The following is a 22,357-nucleotide window of genomic DNA, read 5'->3' as shown; positions in this document are numbered from 1 at the left end:
CCTTGAGAGCAGCTCGGCTGAAAAAGACCTGGGGGTCCTGATAGATGAGAAACTTAACATGAGCCAGCAGTGCGCTCTGGCAGCCTGGAAAGCAAATGGGATCCTGGGCTCCATGAGGAGAGGGGTGGTCAGCAGGGATAGGGAGGTGATTGTCTTTCTCTACTCGGCTCTTGTGAGGCCCCATCTGGAGTACTGTGTCCAGGTGTGGAGCCCTCAGTACAAAAAAGACATGGAGATTTTGGAAAGGGTCCAGAGGAGGGACAGGAAGATGATCAGGGGGCTGGAGCACCTCCCCTATGAGGACAGGCTGAGGGAGTTGGGTTTGTTCAGCCTGGAGAAGAGAAGGTTGCGGGGTGACCTCATTGCAGCCTTTCAGTACCTGAAGGGAACTTACTCCCAGGAGGGGAGTAAACTCTTCGAAAGGGCTGATAATAGCAGGACTAGGGGAAGTGGTTTTAAGTTAAAAGAAGGAAGATTTAGGTTGGATGTTAGGGAGAAGTTCTTTACTAGGAGAGTGGTTAGGTCCTGGAACAGGCTGCCCAGGGAGGTTGTGGATGCCCCGTCCTTGGAGGTGTTCAAGACCAGGTTGGACGGGGCCCTGGGCAACCTGATCTAGTAAATGTGTATGTTTGGTGGCCCTGCTAGACAGGGGGGTTGGAACTACATGATCCTTGAGGTCCCTTCCAACCCAGGTCATTCTGTGATTCTGTCCATCTCAGACTTGAAGTACAAAATGTGCTCCAAGTATCAGCTGTGTTGTGTTTGAAGAAGTGAGGAAAATAAGTCTAAAAAATTCAGTTATTTCAACCTGAAATTATGCTCTGGACTCTACTGAAATATTATTTGAAGAAGCAACAGCTTCGCACTACTTGTTTGTAAGTTCTGTAAGTCTGGAATTCAGCCATCCTTTTGGTGAAGTGAAATAGGCTTATAAAAGCAGAGGTTGCTATTTTTCTACTGTTACTGTTATATATTTGTAACTGTTATATTTACTGTTTTTTGCTTATTGCTCCGTGGTGCACTTAGTAAGATTACGCTGACTTAGGAAATGGCCAAGTCTAAGCTAAATTCACATTATCTTGAAAAGCCATTGGTAACTTTGTGCACTGAGACTTCTGCTTCTGAAAACACCAACTGACTGCCTTGTATTGATCTGTGTTAACAAAATAAATGCCAGCACTTTAACGCTGCGGTGTTTTATTGGGCAGGTAATTTCTACTGAAACAGTGAGGATGATGTGGTATGTTCCTGTTGCTCTGACTAGTTCCTTGGGGTTGTGTGGAAAACTAGACAGGCACTTAAGAAGAGAATGGAAGAAAGCATAGCGAATAATAAGTATTGTTTACTAGATCTTTCTCCATCAGCAAGTGCACTGTTACTTACCAACCCTTGAGAGATGGCAATCTGCTGAAGAAGAGAGCAGGACCATGCTGGCAGAGGATGCGATAGGCAGTGCCAGCAGGGCAGCCCCTGAATGAATGAAAGGGCGCTTCTCCTCTCTCCCAGTGCAGTCTCTCTCTCTTACTTTGATTCTCCCAACAGTCTGCAGGGTTTGTTTCACTGCGCACTGTACCCGAGTGGCCAATGTGTGACGCAGAGCCCAAGAGGAACCTGCTCGCAAAACAAGTCTTTGTAAAAACAAGACCAGCTACCAAGGTCAGCAAAACAAAACAAGGTATTTGCAGCTACAGACACAAATAATCAGTTCCCTTAAAACTATCAGGGTAATTTGTTCATCCTACGATCATTCTTTAGTCAGGTGCCTTCAGGTCCCTGGCATGTGCTCTAAGACAGGAAATACTTTCACAAGATAAATAATGCAATATAATAATTTACTGTTCTCAGCTTTTTTAATACACTGCCACAAACATATTTCAGTTTCACTATGTGTATCATTAGAACCTGTTCCTAACCTGTCTTCATAGTCTTAGCACTAGCATGAATTCCTCTCATTCTCACATGAACTGTGAGAACTCTTTCTGGTTTTGAAAGCTAGAAGATATAACTATTTCAGCTGAAAAATCAATGGGTTCACCTCATCCCAGAAGTAGATTCCTATGTGTAAACCTAGGAGTTTTCCTTTACAACTATTTTTCCTACTATATGGCAAATGAATGCAGACATTTTGCCAACATTGCCATCAGCGTTGAAGGCTCAGGCACAGGAGTAGAGTGTGTGTGTGGTGGGGGGGAAGATGGAAGGCTCTTCTTGAAAACAGCCATTCTGGAGAAAAATAAAAATAAAAAAAAGTCTTTCCAGAAAACACGGCATGGTTACTGTTGTGTCTCTTCTGGCACTGTATGTGCACAGGTGGCAGCATGACAAAGATTGTGCTCTTTGTTTGGCTTCCATTTATACTTCCTCTTCTGCTGCAGTGCAGTTGCTCCACGTGTCTCCTCCAGTATTTAGCTGTGGCTTGTGGAGGGGTTTTTGAGCTTCGATAGGTGATGTCACTCCTCTGGCAGTCTGTTTGCTTCCATCTACACATACTTCCTCTTCCCCATACACCCCAAACTTTATTTTGATGATAGGTTGGCATTACTCCAGCCTGTGTTGTAGCTTTGGAGAGTGACCCTGTGTTGCTGCTGGTAAAACTACGGTGAGCGCAGTCAGCATTCCTGTGTTCTCGTCCTGACCTCACACACACATGTACCTATACCCTCTTCAGCACCAGTAAATAGTTCTCGGCATTCAGAGAGGAGGTACCGGGAACAGCTCTTCTGCCTTCAGAATTCATTCTGGCCAAACAGAAGATCCAGTGACTTGTCTTTCTGCTCTTCTTCAGACTGAACGAGCCGGTACCCCAGTAAATCCATGGCATCCTTGCACACACTTTGCACTTTTTCTATCTTCTCAAAGGGAAGCGTGTTCCTCCAGGCCTCTGACGTGCTCAGTGCATCTCTGGATCCAGTATCAAATGCTTGTTCTCCTTTTCCCTTCCCGTGGGTAATGTTGTGCACCCACTTCTGAAGTTCTGGTGTGAAATGGAGTCCTGCAAACCTATACATCTGAGCAGCCTTTCCTAGTGGATCTCTGACAATGTCTTCATAACGAACTAGCAGGTAGCGGTCCTTCAGAAAGCTGGGAACAGCCTGGCTGCCTGCCTTGTAAATCTCAACATGGCTTTTGCAGATTTCTTGCATCGTGTTGTAAGGTCCCATTTCTCCCTTTGTCTTCTGGGACCCTACAACAATGTCACTGTCACGTTTCAGCTCTGCCACTGTATTCTCTCGGGACCTGAACACAGCCCGAGGATCACGGACCAAGTGAATTATTTTGAGGTTCAGAGATGGATCAGTGAGAAGTGGGTAGAGGACTTTCAGGTCAAAGAAGCGGACCTCCTTGATTACAACGTGGCTGTAGGTTTTACAGGCTTCTTCCACCTTGCTGAATGAGTATCTGCCACAGAGAGTTCTGCAGTTTCCTGCAGTGATTATGTCATTGCGACTGAAGAAGTCACAGGCAGGGGGGGAGCACAAGGCTCGGCTTTTCTCCCACTGAAATAAGTCAGACTTTTTCTTCTGGCTAGACATGTAGGCATCAAAAACAGACATGTCACAGAGAAAGACTGACCTGACCAGGTCCCGCACTGCCATGTGCAAGACTTTGGCACTGTTCTGGTACATGGTAACCCATACGTGCCACGCAGGCTCCATCAGGTAGAAGACATTGGGGTGCTGGCTGAAAAGCTGGCCGGTGAAGGATGATCCTGACCTCCAGGAGGAGAGGATGAGGATGTGGACTGGGGAAGGTTTTAACTCCAGGGAGGCAGTGTTGCTGCAGGTTAGGAAGTGGAAGTGGATCAGAAGGAAGGACAGAAATGCCAGAATCAGAAGCATCTGCATCCTTCTAGGTTTCATCATGGTTGCAAGGGACCTACAGAGACAGAGTGAAGGAGTTCAGCATCACAGAGTTATGATGAAGACAACTGTGGAGATTTAGGCTCCTGCCAATCCCGCTTCAGTGCTTTGGAAAGCTGACACGCTACTATGATACCGTGAAAAACTACAGCACACATTATCCTTCTACAGCCAGATGGAAAGGGAGAGAGACAGGTCTCCAGGGCTGTAGGGCAAGCTGAAGGCCAGCCCGAACAAAGCAGCGCTGGAGCCCAGCTTCTCACAGAGGCAGCCCACAGTCATGCTGAACTCAGCCCATGCAGATTAGCTTCCCCCCTGCTAAAGCAGCAGAGGTCTGAGGCACGACCTAGCTGTCAACTGTGCAGATACTGCTAATCACGCTGTCTTCTAGATTCATTACATAATATAATATACATAATGCTTAAGTATTCCCTGTAAAAATTTCTCAAATCTCCAACCTCCTCGTTATGCCTTGCCTCAATTTCCCTCTGTATGGAAGCCTTCAGGATGATCTGCATGGAGGCAGGGAGCTGCATCCTCCCATGACTTCAATTACTGTAGCACTGTGCACATTTCCAAGTACAGTCACTGATGCTAACCAACTAGGAACCAAACTTATCTCTCTGTCTGGCATGTATGCATACATTTTCTTGTCTATCATCTCCATTCTGTGCACTTTTATTGAGCTCAGGCTTCAAAGGGCAGCAGATACCATTTCTCAGAGCCAGGATGGAAATCAGGATTACACATTAGGCTGCGTACTGCCACTACACACTACCACAAATATTATTTTTGTAGCATCTTGCAAGGATGAAACTGTACAGTTAGAGAAAGGCCACATTCTTCTCTCTCATCTTCTGGACAAGAAGCCCATTGATTTTTTGGTCATATAAATCACAGGTATGTACAATGTTTTGGGTTGGAAGGGACCTTTATGATCACCCAGTTCCAACCCCCTGCTATAGGCAGGGACACCACCCTCCAGACCAGGTTGCTCACAGCCCCATCCAGCCTGGCCTTGGATGTTTCCAGGGAGAGGGCATTCACAACCCCTCTGAACAACCTGTTTCAGCATCTCACCACCCGCACAGTCACAGATTCACAGAATTGTAGGTGTTGGAAGGGACCTCTAGAGATCATCGAGTCCAACCCCCCTGCCAAAGCAGGCTCCCTACACCACGTTGCACAGGTAGGCGTCCAGGCGGGTCTTGAATATCTCCAGAGAAGGAGACTCCACCACCTCCCTGGGCAGCCTGTTCCAGTGTTCCATCACCCTCACTGTAAAGAAGTTCTTCTGCACATTCATGCGGAACTTCCTATGCTGTAGTTTCATCTCAGTACACTAGTCCTGTCCCCACGCACTACTGAAAAGAGACCAAGAATTTGCAAGAGTCAAGAATTTATTCCCAATGTCTAGTCTAAGTCTACTCTCTTCCATTTCCCTTTGTCCAGTTGTTACCTGCCCTGATAAAAAGTTCATCCCCAGCTTTCCAGTACCAGAAGGAGCCTATTAGGTCTCCTCAGAGCATGCACTTATTCTTCACCACTAGATCTCTTGCTCATGGCAGATGGAATGCTTCTAAACTAAAATCTTTAAGCTTAACCACATTATTTTGGGTTACTGGTATTTTGGGGGTTGGACGTGATCTCTAGAGGTCCCTTCCAACCCCTACAATTCTGTGTGATTCTGTGATTTTCCCAACAGCAAACATACAGAGCCACAAGCAGAATGATTCAATCCATTTTACCTCATAGAACTGATATATGAAGACTTTGAAAAACTGCAGAGTGAAAAGACAAGAGTCACTGTGATAATCTCAACTGTAGAACAAAAAAGGGACACTACTACCGTCAGATTGCACAGACATGAGCCAGGATTTGACTTGGGACTGACAGAGCTGCAAGGCTGGCTCCTGTGAGTGGCTGCCCCACATTAGATAAGAGGCAGTTCCAACCTGCTCCAAAAGGGACCTGCTGCCCACCAGAGCTGAGCCAGTGACAGACGCTGCTTGTGCCTCTGTGAGAGCAAGTTTCAGAAAGGGAAAAACCGCTGCATGCAACTTGGTGGAGTTTTGCCAGCCCTGAACATGAAATCACCACAGCTTGTATGGAAACACACAGGGAGAGCCCGATTCTGACAAAGAAAGAGCATTACAGAAGGCAGCAAGCAGCCCCAAGTATAGATACACACTGTGACCATGGCTGGCATATATCCAGAGCACAGAAATATTGAATCTATGCATCTGAGAGGAGTGATCATATATCCCAAACACCTCACACCATGCGGACTGTTGCTTAGTATTCTACTACATAAACACGGGGAAAAATCTCCAGACCTGCACTGCTGTAGTGGCACTGGTATCTGGTGCCAGGAAAGCTCCAGACATTGGTCTTTGATGGTGGTGATGATTGCTCATAGTTTTATTACATCCTTCTTCAATTTGACCTCATTAGCTTTTGCAGAATTAGAATTAGCTTCTGCCCATTCAGAGAAGAACACGGCTTGGCTGGCACTAGTGAGAGATACTGAGAAGACAGTCTAGAGAAGCAGGAAATACCCCCTAAGACAGACCGACAACTTTCATCTACAGAGGGAACCATACAGCACTTTATTGGCATCTATACATACTTCACAAAAATGATCTCAGGCTGCTGAGCACAAGCAGCAAAAACAGTTCTGAGCAACAGAGCATCCATGAGTTACCAAGAAATATCTGAAAATCTCACCTTAGCATATCTTCTTGAAGCACCACCAGACTTGATTCAAGCAACACTTCCTTCTCATACATATACTTCAGCAGAGTACACTCCTTAAGGCAGCCTTACAAACACCTGCGCATGTATATATATATACAGGCACTCAGCCTTCACGCTAGGCTCTCTCACACGTGTACTCAGCTCTTATCTATACCTGCATGCTACTTCCTCTTTCATTTATGCCTGAGCTCTGATTAATTTGCCTGCCTACTTTTACCTGACATAAATTAGAAAACTCCACCCTCCACTAGCAGCAAAGCACAGGAATGGTAGTTTCTTGTAGGAGCACAAATGACCGTACACTACTAATAAATGAGAAGGGCCATGAAATTCAGGAGGGCAACCGAAAGCTGATTTTGCTGCGATCCTTTGCAGGCCTCAAAAAAGCCTTTTGTCTTTAAGATGTGGAAAAGGGATGTGACCTGCTTGAGTTGAATTTTTGGGAGCTGAAATTGTCTGAAAGAGGTAGCAGTAAGAGGAGCTGCTGGACTTGTCCTGTTTAATAACTCAGAGGATATTGGAGCTGCAGTTGGGCTGTGCCAGGTAAGGTGGTAAGTAAGAGTGGAGGTGGGCTGGGGAAACACATGATATTCTGCAACTGTGAGAAGACAAGTCACTTTGGGTAGTTCCTATTCCAAGCACCATATTTTCTGTTATGCTTTCTGGTAAGATGTTGAACTCTTGATGGTGCCCTCTGTTCCTAGAGATCTTACTGTGCTGCTCTGAGGACCACTGGAGTATAAGAAATAGTAGTAGGAGGAAAAAATAAGGGCCCTTCCAGCAGGAGAGACAACCTGAACAGGGAAGGGAAGGTCACATTCCCTTTCACTTTCTTCATTACAAACACAGATGGTCAAACCCTGGTAACTTTGGGTCAGGAAATAAAGGTTAGAAGCTGACAGTTGTCCAGATCTGGCCCTTTAGAGACAAGCGAGCAGTGTTCTGTGCAGCCTGGATTTCAGCTACATGTTCCTAGTCACTCACAAACAGCATCTGTAGGATGGATTTATATGTATCATACAATCATAGAATTGCTCAGGTTGGAAAAGACCTTAAAGATTATCGAGTCCAACCACAACCTAACCAAACTACCCTAACTCTAACAGCCCTCTCCAGGTCATGTCCCTGAGCAAAAATGCCTGGAAGAGTTACAAAACTGATATTTTAGGGTCACACCATTGATCAGCTCCTCCTGAAGCCTAGTTTCTCCCTATCAACACTTGCATGAACAGAGGTATATGAAACTCCTGCTCCACCTGTATGTAGTTCATCCAGGACATGCTGGTCCTTTGGCACCAGTACTCAGGCTCTGTGGCAACACTGAACACTGCTGTACAGTGCTCCAGTCACGGAGCTCAGACTTTTCCCTTTACACAGATGACAAGTACGAGCCGCTTGGCTGAGCTTTCCAGAAGGCAGCCTCTGTGGCATAAGCAGTTGTATAGAGGGGAAGAACGTACTCTTCTTTGGAGACAAGGCTTGGGAAGGCACATTGTTCTGCCACTCTGCCCTCCTGGAGTCCTGCACATTGTGGAAAGCGAAGAATACTCCAGCATTTTAACAAAGGACCTGTTTCTTCCTGCATGTCTGACTGATAAGCTTTAAGTGACAGATGAAGCAAAGCACAAGCGTATGGCAGTCAGCCTGTGCTTAATGGCAATTAGCTCCTTACTTCTTGGTCTTGAGCAGCTTCCTTCCACCTCAAACACTGTCTGACCATACTTCTGTTTTCTACTCCATTCATTGATTAAAAGTGGTTTCTAGGGTCTCAGACTCGCAAGCCCTGTGATCTGCCATTTCTTATTTCCTGAAGGAGAAGGTAATGTGCATTGTGCATGCACACACAGGCACAGCTGACCTGGTGTAGCAGCAGTGGGAATAGAGTGAAGAATAACATGGAAGGTACAGTCTGGAGATACTTTCTTCAATTCTGACACTGTAGCACAGGTGCCCCAAAGGCACGTCTTCGGTAGCCTGAGGAGAGAAACGGACAAACCTAGAGCAGGGGAACTAGATCAGCTGAAAGGTCTGATCAAACTCTGCTGTCTTCTGCTATGGTCAAGAGCAGCTGCCTAGAGAAGAGAATATGCTTTCCTCCCTAGGTGTTCCTCCAGCTGCAGTGAGCTTTGGAGTACTTGATTCACCTATCCGAACAAGGATGTTCAAAACAAGTGATGACAGTTATGTCCTAGAAGTTCATATTTCTTTCCCCTGGCTACAGCAAGAGAAGAGAGTGCTAATTTTGAATAGACATTAGTACTGAAGCTGTGTCATAAAATCAGTTGAGAGTAAAGTGGTCTTTGCATTTCATAGCACCTAGCTTTCTTGTGTTCACTTGTCCAGTCATCCTTTGAACTCACTGGTACTTCTGGCATCTACAGCACTCCCTGGCAATGACAATATGTCTGGGTGCACGCTGTGAGAACTACTGTCTTCTGCTCTGAACCAGCATATTACAACCGTATTTAGTAATGTCAACATTTTTGTATCAAAAGAGACTAAGAGCACTTCCTCCCTATCCACAATCTTTACTGCTAACCAGGATTTTAGCAACTGCCCTCACATGCCCTGTAGAATACATTTTCTCTTATACCATATCTACATATAAAGTAGCTCATGGGAATGATGCTGCAGAAGTTTCTCTTTCCACCAGATGCAAAAGGAACTATAGTGATTAAGTCAGTGGAAGAATATTAACCCTGGAGCTGTCTGTCACATGCAAGATCACAACCTTATGCGACCCACAAAGCGACTCTTGACTGATGAAAGGCCTTCATACGTTCTGCACATTTCTCCCTTCTTCAAAACATAGATTCCTTTGTTTCAAGAGCCCTGCCCTTAGGAACACCCTCCTTTGGAGAAATCAATGTTTACTCGCTGATAGGATTCTGGACAGAGATTGGAGTTGCCTTCTCTTTTTGAATGGAAGTTTGTTATCCCGTGTGGCTCAGGTCATGGCTCAGGTCATGACTTTGGCCTTGGAGAAACATTTAGATTCTCAAAGCTACTGCCTTTTTCTTTTTTTTTTTTTTTAAATCCTCTTGGCAGAAAGGCAGATTTAGGCTACAAGTCTCACTATCATGTGTTTGCTAATATTTAGACAGATCAGTTAGTTCTTGACTCATGTTTCCTGCATCCCAGATGTATGAAATCAGGAGCTGCCATGTGAATCAATGCAGTGACTGTGGACTTGCAAATGCTTGCCACAGAAAGAGATCTCTGTTGCAAGACAGAAGTTTAGGTGCTTTCTAGCTAAGGTGACTAAGGCTGTAGAGGACAGAGAAAGTTTGGGATCTGCTAGATCTGTGACAGAAAGCTACAGTGCGGCTGCTCACATAAGGGCCTGCAAACTGTGCTACTGCTAGCTGGGTTCTGGCATTCCCGGGGAAAGCCTGGCTCTTTGCAGGAAATAAACACAACAGTAGTCTCAAAACAAACAAACAAACACAAAGACAAACAAACAACAAAACAAGGAACCTGTACTTCAATTGCTCGTTGCTTTCATAGGGCTGAAGGCAGCAAAGTGGAATCCTTTGACTTTTGGAAAGAGATCCTTTTGGCAGGGATACTTTATACATTCACTCTGGTTGCATTATAATTGGTTGTTCATAGGAGATGGAAAGGAAAAATCTACAGTCAGGCAAGTGCCAGAATGCACAGGTGCAGTGTCCACACTAAATGCCAGTTAAGGCTGGTTCCTCCTGAGCCAGAGCAGAACTCACCCCATCTGATTTCCAAAATGAGGAATGACAAGAAAGATGACTTAAGTGATGTCGTCTTACATGAGACATGTCTCCATAGCAATTCCCTGGCACAGCCTGGCGTGACACTGGATTTCTGTTGCTACAGCTTTTTCCTTGAGTTTGAGATAAACTGTAAGGTTATAATCTGAATTATAAACAGTTTAAGGTAAATAGACAAGCCTAAATTGACACAGTCTAGTCCCAGAAGATAAACTTGATCTTCAGACTTTGCTCCCGTTTAGCTCAATTATTTGCTTAAAATGCCAAACAGTTTAGGGAACGACTTACAGCTTACTCATGGAATGCTGATAATGGCTGGGAGTAGGATTTTCAGGGAATAGGTGCATGTGAGTACAGCAAGCACACAGAAAAGATTACTCAGAGTTGCAGCAGGCAAGAGTAAAGATGCTGGCTGACTCTTTCACCCACCCTGCTTTGCTCATATGTGAGTGAACCCTTCTACTGGGTTCTCAGCTGAGGGCAAATATATAAGATAAAACCCCAACCTCATTCTGAACAGTGGGTAAGCTTAGCTAGCCAGCTTTTAAGCAACAGTACCCCTGCTGACAACATGCCTTGTGTGCTCATCCTGTCAATAGCAAGACTTGGCCCACACTGAGACTTCCTTCTCATCAGCTCCTCTACTCTCTCATAGTCTGGTTTCAAAATTTCTCCAAGTCACCTTAAGAAAATGCTGCCTCCCATCCTCCTGCTGCCACCTCCTCTTACACCCACTGTCTTTACCACAGTCCTGGACAATTCACTGTGTGGAATCTTGCCTACGTCTTCCTTTGACACACGCTGAATGTTTCCTTCCTCCAGTACTCATGGGTAACACTACTGAAGGAAGTCAGCTCATCTGGTGTCAAGTTCTGACAGGGCCTGCATATACATCTTAGACAAATGAGGTTATGTGCCACCCTTCATGTACAAACAAACTTTGCATGACCAGTTTCCCATAGTATCTTGTTCCCCATCCCACTCCTGAGCAACACCAGGACCTCCGTGGTCATACCTTGATTATCTCCACACGACTGCCCAGGTTCCAACAGTCCCAGGTGCATTCTGCTTTCTAGTGGAGAGCAGGCTGGTCCATGATGGTTTCTTGTGGTCAAGGGCCATAGCTCCATGGTGGAAGGCACTTAGTAACTATTCCAGACAGCAACCCTATGAAGGTACAGCCAGGGCTGCAGGAGGGAATGGCAGATAAGAAGTGGGCCAGGAAAGTGGGCTGAATCCCTGTTCTTAAAGCACCTGTATGAACTGATTGCTTAACTGCTGGCAGGTGTGATTGAACCCAGGCCAGCTGGGCAAACTGTGGCACTACAGGCAGGTGTCTGCTGCTAGCTCCTTTGGAAGCTGAGCACATTCCATTTAATTTCTTCATCTGCCTAGGAGGTGAGAAATTCCTTTATTTCTCTAGGAAAGCCTAGGCACAAGGTTGCCTTACCACCTAGGTCTCTGTTTGGGGTTTCTGTTTCCTCCTAAACATGGCTTGCCCAGACAATGCAGAAAAGAGGATAAACACACTGCAAGCCTGCCTCAAGGAATACAGCTTGTGCTCCCCAGCTAAGACATGGATGATGGGTGTGGATCAGCCATTAGGATGCTGGCAAATTCTACCAAAGCACTCTTGACACAAAGGCAGTATTATGTTTACAACAGATGATGACAATAGAGAAAGTAGCCTTGAAAAATCTAAGTGTATTGAGACGTATAAGGCAAAAATAAAGAGGCATATGCCTCTGGCTGCTGGTCAGATGCTTCCTGGGCTAAGAGGAACCAGAACAGCATTAATCACTAAAGAATAGCTGCGTATTAACAGATATTTCTGGGAGGACTCTGGAGGAAAGGGGGTCCATGAAGGGAGAGGGATCTGAAGGGAGCAGCTTTGTTTAAAAATGGTCAAACTGTTCATTATTAATGGAAATTAAAGCCTCAGAACAAGACAAACTTGACAGCTACAGTAGATGCAACACAGTACAACAATGCAGCAAGGTCATGCAGTAAAGGCCTCCTGGCCCAACAGACTCCTCGCGCATCATTCTATTTATCATATGACAATCTTTGTCCCAAGCGACTCGTTATCTGGATCTATTTTGAGGTCTAGTGACCTCATATTTCCGAAGTACCCCTCATTCCCTCACAGCCCAGCTTCTCTCTTTTTCTTCTGGGATGCTTTGTTTGAAGGGGAAGGGTGTAGCCTGGACACTCGGCTGATGTGTACCTTTTCATACGCTGCTATCTTTATCACATAGCTTCTTCCTGTGTACTGGTGCTCAGACTTTGTGCTGGACAGAAGGGGAGTCCACAGAACCTGGCAGAAGGTCTGGCAGCATGTAATTCAGAGCCAGCTCATTTTTCACACCAGAGAGAAGGCAAAGCCAGCCTGCAGGCCTTGCCTCGCCATAAGACAGGTGAACTGAAATGTAGGTGACAGCATGAAGCATACAGTACATCACTCCTCTGTGAAGAGAAAATGTTCTTTGAGCCCTAGACTATAGCAGGCAGTTTGACGGGCCCATTTTTCCATTAGGCACCAGGCCGTCAGATCTGCATACGTAATGTGGCTTATGCATCTAGACATCAGCAACCTGGGCATGGCAGCATGTCAAAAACACTCAACAGAGAAGTACCACCTTGGCATTTACTGTCAGGGTGGGAAAAATCCCCCTTGAATCTGAAGGTTGGTGCCTGGCACTGCCCACCTGGGCACATCACTCTGCTGGGAGCCTGGGAGTGGCTGTAAGGATCAACAAGCAGTGGAAGATGGGGAGCTTCTAGTCTCACTGGAATGGAAGCAATTGGCCCTTGTCTGTACCAGGTTCGCAGAGCCCATCCTGCCCTGACCACCTGGTGAGCACTGCCAGGGTTGGAAGGGCTGTCCCCGTGCCTTGGCTGGTGGCAGGGCAGGCCCCAACCAGGCAGCTGCAGGGTCAGAGGCAAACATGGGGCACCACAGGCTGAACAAGAGTGACCCACTGGGCACCAGCCCATACACATCATGGTGGCTGCCACGTCAGAAGATTTATTAATAAAAAAAAGTCACAATAACTTATTCCCTTTGCTGGACAAAGGGTTTGGTATAAAGCACTCTGGCCTCCTAAAGTAATGAGACAGGTGAGAGGTGGGTGAGTGTCTCTTGTCCTCTGAGATCATGGCCATCTCCTGCCCCAGAGGGGGAGTGCAGGCAGTGCAGGAACTACTGGCCACTCAGGGTCAATGCCGTGGGTCCTGGTGCAGGAGCAGCCAGGTGTCCCTGCTGGTTTGTGGCCAGCACAGAGAGAAGTATGGGGTGCAAATGCAGAGTATATGGAGACCACAGACACCAGATGCCAGAGGGTGCGGGAAGTGCAGTGGAAAAGGAGAGAAGGTCTGCTTCTTTCTATAGTGCTGAAGGGTCTGTGGAGCAAAACAGGTGAAGCAGCAGAACAGCACCTGCCTACAGGCAGGGGGATGTGGTGCTGGCTGGAAGCAGCCCTGTCTGCCACCTCATACAAGGTCTAGACTGGCAGAGGCAGGAGGTCAGCTGTAGCTATTTGTCACACTCAAGATCCTGGGCACCCTCAGCAGCCTGGTAGTGCATCTCGCAGAACTCCTGAATGCGACTGCAGGCCTCCAAGATCATCTCCTCAGGTACAGTGATCACCACACGGAAGAAGTTTGGGTACTCAAAGCACTGAAATGATAAAGAATGCAACTGGCTGATTATTTGGGATACTGTTGGTGTCTCAGAGCCCTGCCTTGGGGCCATATTCTATGGCAACAAGTGAAAATGGTCAGCACAAAACATAGAGTGAGGATGGCATGGTTGGACTCTCTCTCCACTAGACTGATTGTTCCATTCCAATCTTCCAGCTCCCTCTGTAAAGCTTATTAGTGAAGACATAATGCTGTGCCTGTCACAGGCCAAAGCACTGTATGGACTATGTAGGAACCAGGGAACGGTCCATAAGGAGGTAGGGATTCTCCCTTCTCCTCAAAGGGTTAGAGAGGGTCAGAGCTGGAGAATGTCTGAGGTGCTAGGATTCAGTGCAGGATGTAAAGCAGGATGGACATAGACATAGACACGATTCTTAAGTCTGTCATCTCTTCCTACAAGTTTGGGGGACTGGGAATGGAGCATGTGAAGGAGCACAGGTGGGAACAGTACCAAGGCCTCTGAGAGAGTGACTTCAGCAAGGAGGCAAGGAGGTACATATAGTTCAGGGATACAACTCTGCCAACAACTGAAATAAAGAGCAACTTCAGGACAATCCGGGCAGCTTGACCAAGAACTGTTAGTGAGCTGGAGCTTGCCAGTTGCCATCCCTATACTGCACTTGGACTTCACAGGCAGTACATACACACCATTACAGGCTGTGGACATTTCATACTAGATTTCCAGACTGTCCCCAGAGCTCAAGGATGCAAACCCCTATTGCTTCTCTCCCTATGCTTAGGGCCAGGAGATGCCTGGGGCTCTCAATGTCAGACTCACCGTAGCTGGCAGGCAAAACACAGACTGCTCTGAGATGAGCCGCTCAGTGAACTCCACATCATTTTCAAATTCAGGAAAATGCTCCATTTCAATTTCAACCTGCAGTAAAAGGATGAAACATGGCAACTGATACTATATACCATGTCCCTGCTTACCCACATTGCTCAACAATTTCCCAGCCAAATGCAGCTGTCCATGCTCAGGAACTTTTGCTCATCATTTTGGCTGAGTTGAACATGAGAGACAAACAAAAACATATCAGTGAAAACTGGAGAATTTTTAAGAAGTAAAGTAAATGTAAAACTAGCTGCCCAAAGCTGAAATTTCAGTTAAGGACAACTTTAGTCAAAAGCGGGTAGCATGGATACCAGAACCAATTAAAAATGAGAAGGGATAAATAAGATAAGGAAAAAAAAGTGTGAAAGAGAACTCTACCCAATATCAACCAGTAATCCCATCATGCAAGAAATCCATAAGCTAAGAAAAAGAGATAAATGAACAAGGTGTTTTTTTTCGTTTGTTTGTTTTTTAAGACTGCAAGGTCTAAAATACTATGAAGAATTCTTTGTGGTGAAACAAGTGTGAATGATATAACTGGTAAAATCACAAAATAAATAAGAAATGTTCAATAACTATTTCTGCTCTGTATTCCCATTATCACATAACCAAAGACATCTCATGAAAATATTCATAAATAAAACAGGAGAGAGATAATTTGCGTACAAAAGGTCTGAAAAAGCCAGCAGAAGAAAAATTTTACCAGCTGATTTCATATGGAATAAGTGTTCAGATACTACAAAAATACTAGGGCTGTGAACAAGCCTTAGAGCTATCCCTCTACATAAGCAGTATACGAATGACTATAACTCTGGGTAAGATTGGCTACTGGTAAACTGATAAAGATTTATCTGTTGAGTATGTGTGAGACTGATGTTGCAGTATATTTCCATTTCTGAGTTCACCATCTCTAAAGCTGATAAAAATTAAGACATTATGAGATCAAAATAAAAGAAAAAAAAATGTACTGAACTTGGGAATTAAACGTTTCAGTGGAGCTTGTTATGACGAGAAAGAACGTTTTACTATACTATGAAGAATTAAAAAACAAACGAACAAACACAAAAAGAACAACAGAAAAACAAACCTAACAGATACTGAAGAAGGCAGAAAAAGAGGCAACAGCATAGGTAGAAGACAGCTGTGTAGAAGGAAGGTTACACTTTCAGCAGCAGGTGTGATAATCTGGCATGGTATAGGGCCTTCCTATGGCATCGTCATCTTGCTTCAAATTAAGGTAAAACAACATTTTTTTGCAAAGTACAAGTCCTTGAGGTCTTTGCAGGTTCAAGAAAATGAAATTTAGCAGCTTCTGCTCAGTGAGAAGTAAGCAACATATCCTGGCCTTCTAAAATGACCAAGGGATGATTCCACTGTGCTGGGCAATGTGAAGATTCATGGAGACCTGGTGTCAAGTACTACCCTGATGCCATTGGTAATTACCAGTAAAGAGTTCTAGGGTAACCAGTGATGACTGAAATCCTCCTCACTTACCATGAGGTACATGGCTCCAGCAGGTCGAACAGGTTGGAGGCCTGGGATAGCTGACAGAGCAGCATAACAAAGATCAGCATTGGACTGAAAAGTAGAAAGGAAAAAGTTCAACAACTGGAGAAACTCTAGGAAGCTGGTTAGCAAATTGAAACCAAGTTCTGGACCAGGACTATGAACAAGTTTGCCCACTGCAAATAAAGGGGCAAGGAATGCAAACAGTATGGCTGATTATGGCCTTGAGGAAGGTCGACATTACTGAACTGAAATAAGCAAGCCAGGGCTTAATGCTCTACCATCTGGGTCACCAGCTCTGGCTCCAAGGCTGGGCTGCCTGTCACAGCCAGTATTCCTGCCGCAGCAATAAGCTAGAGAGATACTGATTCCCCCACTCCAAATAACAACTGAACAAACTACTGACCTGTTACAGCCTGATTACCTTAAGGATGCTGAGGGTGTTGTGGTAGAAGTCAGGGGGTGTCCTGTGCAAGATATGTTCCAGTGCTCCTTGGACAATCGTACAGGGTCCTAGGATCCTTTGGCTCAGCCTGATAAGGCCATCTCTGATCTGAAAGAAATACGGTATTTGCAGACTGTGCTCAGACTGTGCTTTTCTGAAGGCTTGAGGGCCTACTGTCTGTAGAATTTCTCTTCGGCAAGCAAATAAGTCCTTCAGAACACTTATTTGTCTACATACCAGGTATCTACAGATTATTTACACTGTCATTCTCTGTTCCTCAGCTGAAGACCGTAATGCCAGCAGAAATATCCTTTTGAGCTTCCCAGTCTGACTTAAACAGTTAATACTGTGACTAAATAAAATCAGAGCTAATCCAAATACCACTTTACATGTCCATTAGGTTTGTGCCCACACTCCACACTTTCAAAGTCAACTAGGGAGAACTAACATTAGCTTTTCTGCTCACTCACTCCTGGGTAGAAAGGTCACTGCAGTAGCTTGCAGAGTTTGCCCTCATAACATGTATGAATAGCCAGACAAAACACTGGCTACATGGCTTGGAATTTTGGTCCCACTTTTAAGAGAAAACTTATGAGAGCACACAGACCCCAGAGACTGCTGGATAAACCATTCAATACCATCAACAAACACTGGAGCTATTTGAGAAAAGAGCAGAAGCACACAAACAAGATGAGAGTAAAAGGAACATACGGGTGCAGATGAAGTAAAAAAGAGACATGAAGGCCCAGCATGTGAAGAAAAGCATGTAAGCAATGGGGTAACACACACACAAAAGCAAAAGAGCAGTACATGATTCTATCACTCAAAGCCCTGCTAATCCAAACACTGAGGACACTGCAGATCTGTTGCCATGACAGTGACACTTGGCAGTTCTCACCTCATTACCAAAGATGTCTCTCCTGTCATGGATTAGGATCCAGCCCATCCGCCAGCCAGGGACCAGCCACCGCTTTGCCAAGCCACCGCAGGACAAGATGGGCACATTGGTGCTGAGAGTTGCAATGGGCTCATATTTGCAGTCAGCAAACACCTGCAAGAGGTAGCTGTGTGAGGGTTGTCACCGTGTCTCACTGTGAAAACTGGGGGGAATGTGCATAAGACACACAAAATGAAGCAGGACATGAAATGTACGCCCAGGACAGCATATTACAGGCATGGGCTCAGACACAGTACAGGGTAGAGAAGCTATTTGTCACCTCTGAAGAGCTCTGTGCCGTGGCCAAAGGGCAAGTGCAGCAGAAAAGACAGGTAGTGCAAGGGTGCAAAAGGCTGCGATGAACACTCACCATGTCTCCATAGATCTCATCAGCAAGGATGGGCACACACTGTCTTGATGCCACTGTGGGAGAGAGAGCATTCAGCCTAGACATCCTGTGTCCTCCATGGGAGCAGACTTGCCCTTTTCTACAGGGCCTGGAAGATCCTGAGGGAAATTCTGCCCCAGGGAAGTGGGTCCCTCTCCTCCTCCTACAAGGAGAGCCTCCTCTCCTACTTGGAGAGCCCTGTCCTGGATGAGCCTACTTCTGCTCTCACGTGTAGATATAGGTAGCACAGCTCCTGCACTGGCTGGCCAGTGCTCAGGAGCCATAGGGCTTCCTGTGAACACACTTTCTGTGGAGCCAGAGTGGAGAAATGAGTGACCCAAGCCACACTGGCCATCTCAGAAATACCAGGACAGACATTCAACATGTTCTTGTTGAGAAAAGGCAAACTCTTCATACTGAGCAAGCCCAGGGTGCAGTCCAAGGCTGCAGTCAGTCATGAGGTAAGAGACAAACCCCTGGAGCACAGCACTGCTTCATGTAGTACTGCTATTACACTGCAGAACAACATCCACAGCCTTGCAGAAACATGGTGACCCAGGCACTGCAGTTTGGGCAAACACGAGACTGCAGCTGAGGCCCAGATACACACATACAGTCCTACCTGCCAGGATCTTCTGGAGGTGGCTCTTGCTGAACACAGACCCACAGGGGTTTGATGGGTTGTTCACGATTATACAAGCTGTTTTCTCATCCACCAGCGATTCCAAGTGCTTCAGGTCAATTTCCCAGGACTTCTCTGGCTGATGAAAAAAGGGGAAGTACAGTGGAGGAAGTGCACTTACTACAGAGTGACAAGGTGCCCAAGGGTGCTCACCCTCATATTCACCCATTTCCCAGGCAGGGTCAAGATTTTTATTTCTATATTTTTAAGAGGCAGAGGCATTAGGACTGTCCTCTCCACAACTTACCTTGAGATTGTAAAATTTAACTTCAATTCCCATGGACAGTGCCAGAGTCTTGTAGAGAGAGAAGCCAGGCCGTGGCACCAGGATGTTCTGGCCTGGGTTGGCCAGCACCGCCAAGGCAAGTTCTATGGCCTGGCTGCAGCCACTTGTTAAGATGACGTCCTGCAAAGAACACACAGGAGTAAGTGGAAAGTGCAGCCACTCTGAGGATCCCCAGCCACATAGAACGAGTTTGGAGCCTGACTGAAGTCAGGGAGTCTCCAACAGCTAGAGAACTTAATATCCTTCCAAGAAAGGTGGAAGAGAACAGTCCAAGGCAGGGAAAGGGAGCAGCAGGTTGGTGTGGAACAAGGCCATGAGCTACCCACAGTTCCCATGGCTAGACAGGGAATGACAAGAGCTGGGCAGGGGTCCCATGCCACATGGGCTAGGCATGGGCAGCAGCACCACACTACCACTACCATACTGCAGCGGCTGTACCTCAGCTGGACACCAGTACCTGGGCCTCCAATGGTGCTTCTGGGCAGTTGTAATATGCAGCCACCGCTTCTCGACAGGACTGGTAGCCTGTGGAGAGAAGAACCACACATGACAGACAGGTTTTGACAGAGCATCTCTGGTTTTTGCTAGTTTGTTTGTTTTTCCAGGACAAGGTTCACAGGTGCCTGCCCAGCCAGAGTATGCCCATTTGTCAATGACACTGTTTCACGGTGGCAGAGACCATTCCTGCCCCAGGGCATCTGGAAGACACACATCTGTGAGTTCATGGGACTGACAAGGGCAGCTGCAGAGTGCTACTGGAGGGATGTCTGTAGATTCCATAAACCTGCTGTGGGGAAGGACTTGCCACATGCCTAAACTATGTCAGCTTACCGATGGACGGAGCATAGCCATTGTAACGTCCTGAGTCCAAAGCCTCCTTCATAGCTCGTGTGACCTCATCATTGGTGGGAAGGTTCCCAAAGACTGTTGGGTCTCCTTTTCAAAGATTGAAAAATAACAAAAAACAGAATGGGAAAAAAACAAAATCAGTTCTCAGTGATCTGTGTCAGGCACAGAAGGCACAGAGCTGTGTGCCAACCTGGCACATTCTGCTGTTTCCCACAAGTTTTGCAGTTCAGAGCCCTGCAATTCTGGCAGCTCCACAGGCCACCTCACTGCTCAGAGGCTTCAGCCACAGCACTGTGCTCACCTAAAGACAAGGTGATCACGGATTTCTTTGGGTTGGGCTCCACCTTCATGCTGTCTACGATGGCTCTGACAGGATTGAAAGTCTTCTTTGACATTTCAGAAGCCCTGACAGCCCATCTTGGCTTCCGACCCTTCATCTTTCCCAGCGACATGCTGTTTCCATTGGTCTTGAGATGAATATCCAACAGGGGGACATGATCTCCTTGGCCATTCACTTGGATCAGGTATGAGTCCATCCTGAAAGTTGATAGTGGTAAATTTCCTGAGCTTGGTTAACACATGCCAGCTGAAGGCTCTGCCCATCTGGGAGGCACTCTCCAAAACCAAAACTTCTGAAAGCTGCAGAACTGCCTGCTGCCTACGTGCAAACCAGTCACTAGCAGCAAGCAGAGCTGTACTTAGGACCAGGAGGGAATGAATCTCCACACACAAATGAGCTCACAATGGAGTGGGAAAGACAAAGGCATTTCCCTGTGCTAGTCATATTGTTTCTTAGCGTGGGCACAATTGCTGTGCTGGAGAGGAGCAGTCCTGCTAAATCATAAATTCATAATCTAGTAGTTAGCAGCATGCTGTCGCCATTGCATGGCTGTAGATTCAGTGTTCTGCTAATAGAAGGCCAGGTCTTGTGTTGCTCTCCCACCTGCCAGTTATTAACTTGCAGACCCCAAGTTGTAACCCTGTATGTATGTGTACCACCCCCAAAAAGTCCCTCCAGTCTGCAGATAGAAATACAGTGCTGTTAAAATTAAAATTTAAATAACAAAAGAGTAGTTCTGATACTGTCTTATCAGGATACAATTAACACTATTAGGGTGTAGGTTATGGATTACTTGTCTCTGTCAGCAGAGATCAACACTCCAAACAGTCCAAACCAGACTCCAGAACAAAAGGCAGTGCTTAAAATCAGTGAAGAAATGCTGGTGGTGTCATGAGGGAAGTCAAGGTGGTATTGGTATCATATTCCAGACATGACAAACAAGGGAGAAAGCTGACCCTCCCAACACTGAAAGGGTCACTGCATTACCTGGTGCAGGCAGGATTTGCCGCATAAATAGATATCTCACTGATTCAGTAAGGTTTGTTCATAGAGGTGCCCCATGCTTCTGAAGTTGCTCTACCAGCAGTGCTTCCTCTTTAAAGCAACTGAGATAGATCTAAAAGGTGGTAGTGACAAAAGAAGACTTAACGTTCCCTACTTCTAATACCATCTGGGTGTCCTTTGTACCAAAAGAAGGGTAATTGAAGAACCACATCAGTTCTTCGTAACTGCATGAAACCCAAGCAAATAAATGAGTTGTGTGTCTCTGTTCAACAACAGAGATGAGTTCCAGTGCATAATGCACATCTCAGCAGTCTTCAAAACACCTTGCAACATGCAAAGAGAAGCTGCATATGCAGGCAGAATAGATGCCTTCAGCACAGGCAGACAGGGAAACACTCCCCACACATCAGCATCACCAAAAAAGGTACCAGAGGATTGTACATTACCTTCTAACAGCAGAGAGGGAATCACCAACAAGCTTGGAGGTCCAGTCCCTACTTTTTATCCAGGACAAATGTTAAGAAGGAATTCCTGCAAATTCTTGCCCATGAAATAAGCCCCCAAACTGGGCGTTGGGACAGAATCCTTTAGCCATTGGCTCACAGAGAGGGCTGCTCTCTCCACCCAAAAACGCCCTCTCTTCTGTAACCAAGTTCACTGCAAATACCTGGAACATGCCTGCACATTAACTCTTTCTGAGTTAGCCTACAGAGGGCCACAGCTTTGTTTCCTGGAAGCCCTGGACCACCACCCACCTGAATTACTTCTCTCTCACTTGAAGGCTTGGTGGTGGGGGAAGAGGAAGAATCCCATAGCACAAAGGCCAGTATCCCAGCCCTAGCATCTTGTAATGCACCAAGAGTGGGTTGGTGGACTCTGAAACCAGCAGGTAGTATTGGTATGTCCTGCCCACTTCAAAGGCTCTGAGTTCTTGCTGCTGAGAAAAAACACTGTGGCACCGTTACACAGAGGGGATATCTGCCTATAGGATGATGGGAGGGAAGCACTTCCCTAGCAGGCAC

At 46.2% G+C, this 22,357-nt stretch overlaps 2 protein-coding genes across 3 annotated transcripts; both read right to left on the bottom strand.

The window, feature by feature from the left end:
* Positions 1-1,815: 1,815 nt before the first annotated feature.
* On the bottom strand, positions 1,816-13,652 carry CHST4 (carbohydrate sulfotransferase 4). 2 transcript variants are annotated; one of them, XM_015874299.3, is made up of 2 exons: positions 6,588-13,652; positions 1,816-3,876 (listed from the first exon to the last, which is right to left on the bottom strand). In XM_015874299.3, the coding sequence occupies exons 1-2, from the start codon at positions 6,647-6,649 to the stop codon at positions 2,727-2,729; spliced, it is 1,212 nt and encodes a 403-aa protein (XP_015729785.1). In that variant the 5' UTR covers positions 6,650-13,652; the 3' UTR covers positions 1,816-2,726. The 2 variants fall into 2 exon arrangements, with proteins under 2 accessions (XP_015729785.1, XP_015729787.1); XM_015874301.3 differs by having other exon boundaries at positions 11,376-13,652.
* TAT (tyrosine aminotransferase) lies at positions 13,368-21,860 on the bottom strand. Its single transcript, XM_015874267.3, has 12 exons — positions 21,782-21,860; positions 20,292-20,527; positions 19,973-20,077; positions 19,599-19,666; positions 19,103-19,261; positions 18,796-18,934; positions 18,156-18,208; positions 17,747-17,899; positions 16,828-16,956; positions 16,392-16,475; positions 14,841-14,939; positions 13,368-14,039 (listed from the first exon to the last, which is right to left on the bottom strand). The coding sequence occupies exons 2-12, from the start codon at positions 20,524-20,526 to the stop codon at positions 13,896-13,898; spliced, it is 1,368 nt and encodes a 455-aa protein (XP_015729753.1). The 5' UTR covers position 20,527; positions 21,782-21,860; the 3' UTR covers positions 13,368-13,895.
* Positions 21,861-22,357: the final 497 nt, after the last annotated feature.

This window comes from Coturnix japonica, chromosome 6 (assembly GCF_054131305.1).
Source record: "Coturnix japonica strain WE chromosome 6, WE-NBRP24, whole genome shotgun sequence".
Classification (NCBI taxonomy): Eukaryota; Metazoa; Chordata; class Aves; order Galliformes; family Phasianidae; genus Coturnix; species Coturnix japonica.
Note: the sequence above shows the minus strand (reverse complement) of the source record. Positions and strands in the feature narration are given on the sequence as shown.

Excerpts from the sequence above, each read along its gene's own strand:
- CHST4 (XM_015874299.3), bottom strand. The coding sequence starts at position 6,649 with ATGTATGAGAAGGAAGTGTTGCTTGAATCAAGTCTGGTGGTGCTTCAA. Across the intron at positions 3,877-6,587 it reads CTTCAAGAAGATATGCTAAG|GTCCCTTGCAACCATGATGA; the intron begins GTGAGATTTTCA and ends CTGTCTCTGTAG.
- TAT (XM_015874267.3), bottom strand. The coding sequence starts at position 20,526 with ATGGACTCATACCTGATCCAAGTGAATGGCCAAGGAGATCATGTCCCC. Across the intron at positions 18,209-18,795 it reads CCTCCAGAAGATCCTGGCAG|TGGCATCAAGACAGTGTGTG; the intron begins GTAGGACTGTAT and ends TCTCTCCCACAG. Across the intron at positions 14,040-14,840 it reads TGTTTTGCCTGCCAGCTACG|TGCTTTGAGTACCCAAACTT; the intron begins GTGAGTCTGACA and ends TTATCATTTCAG.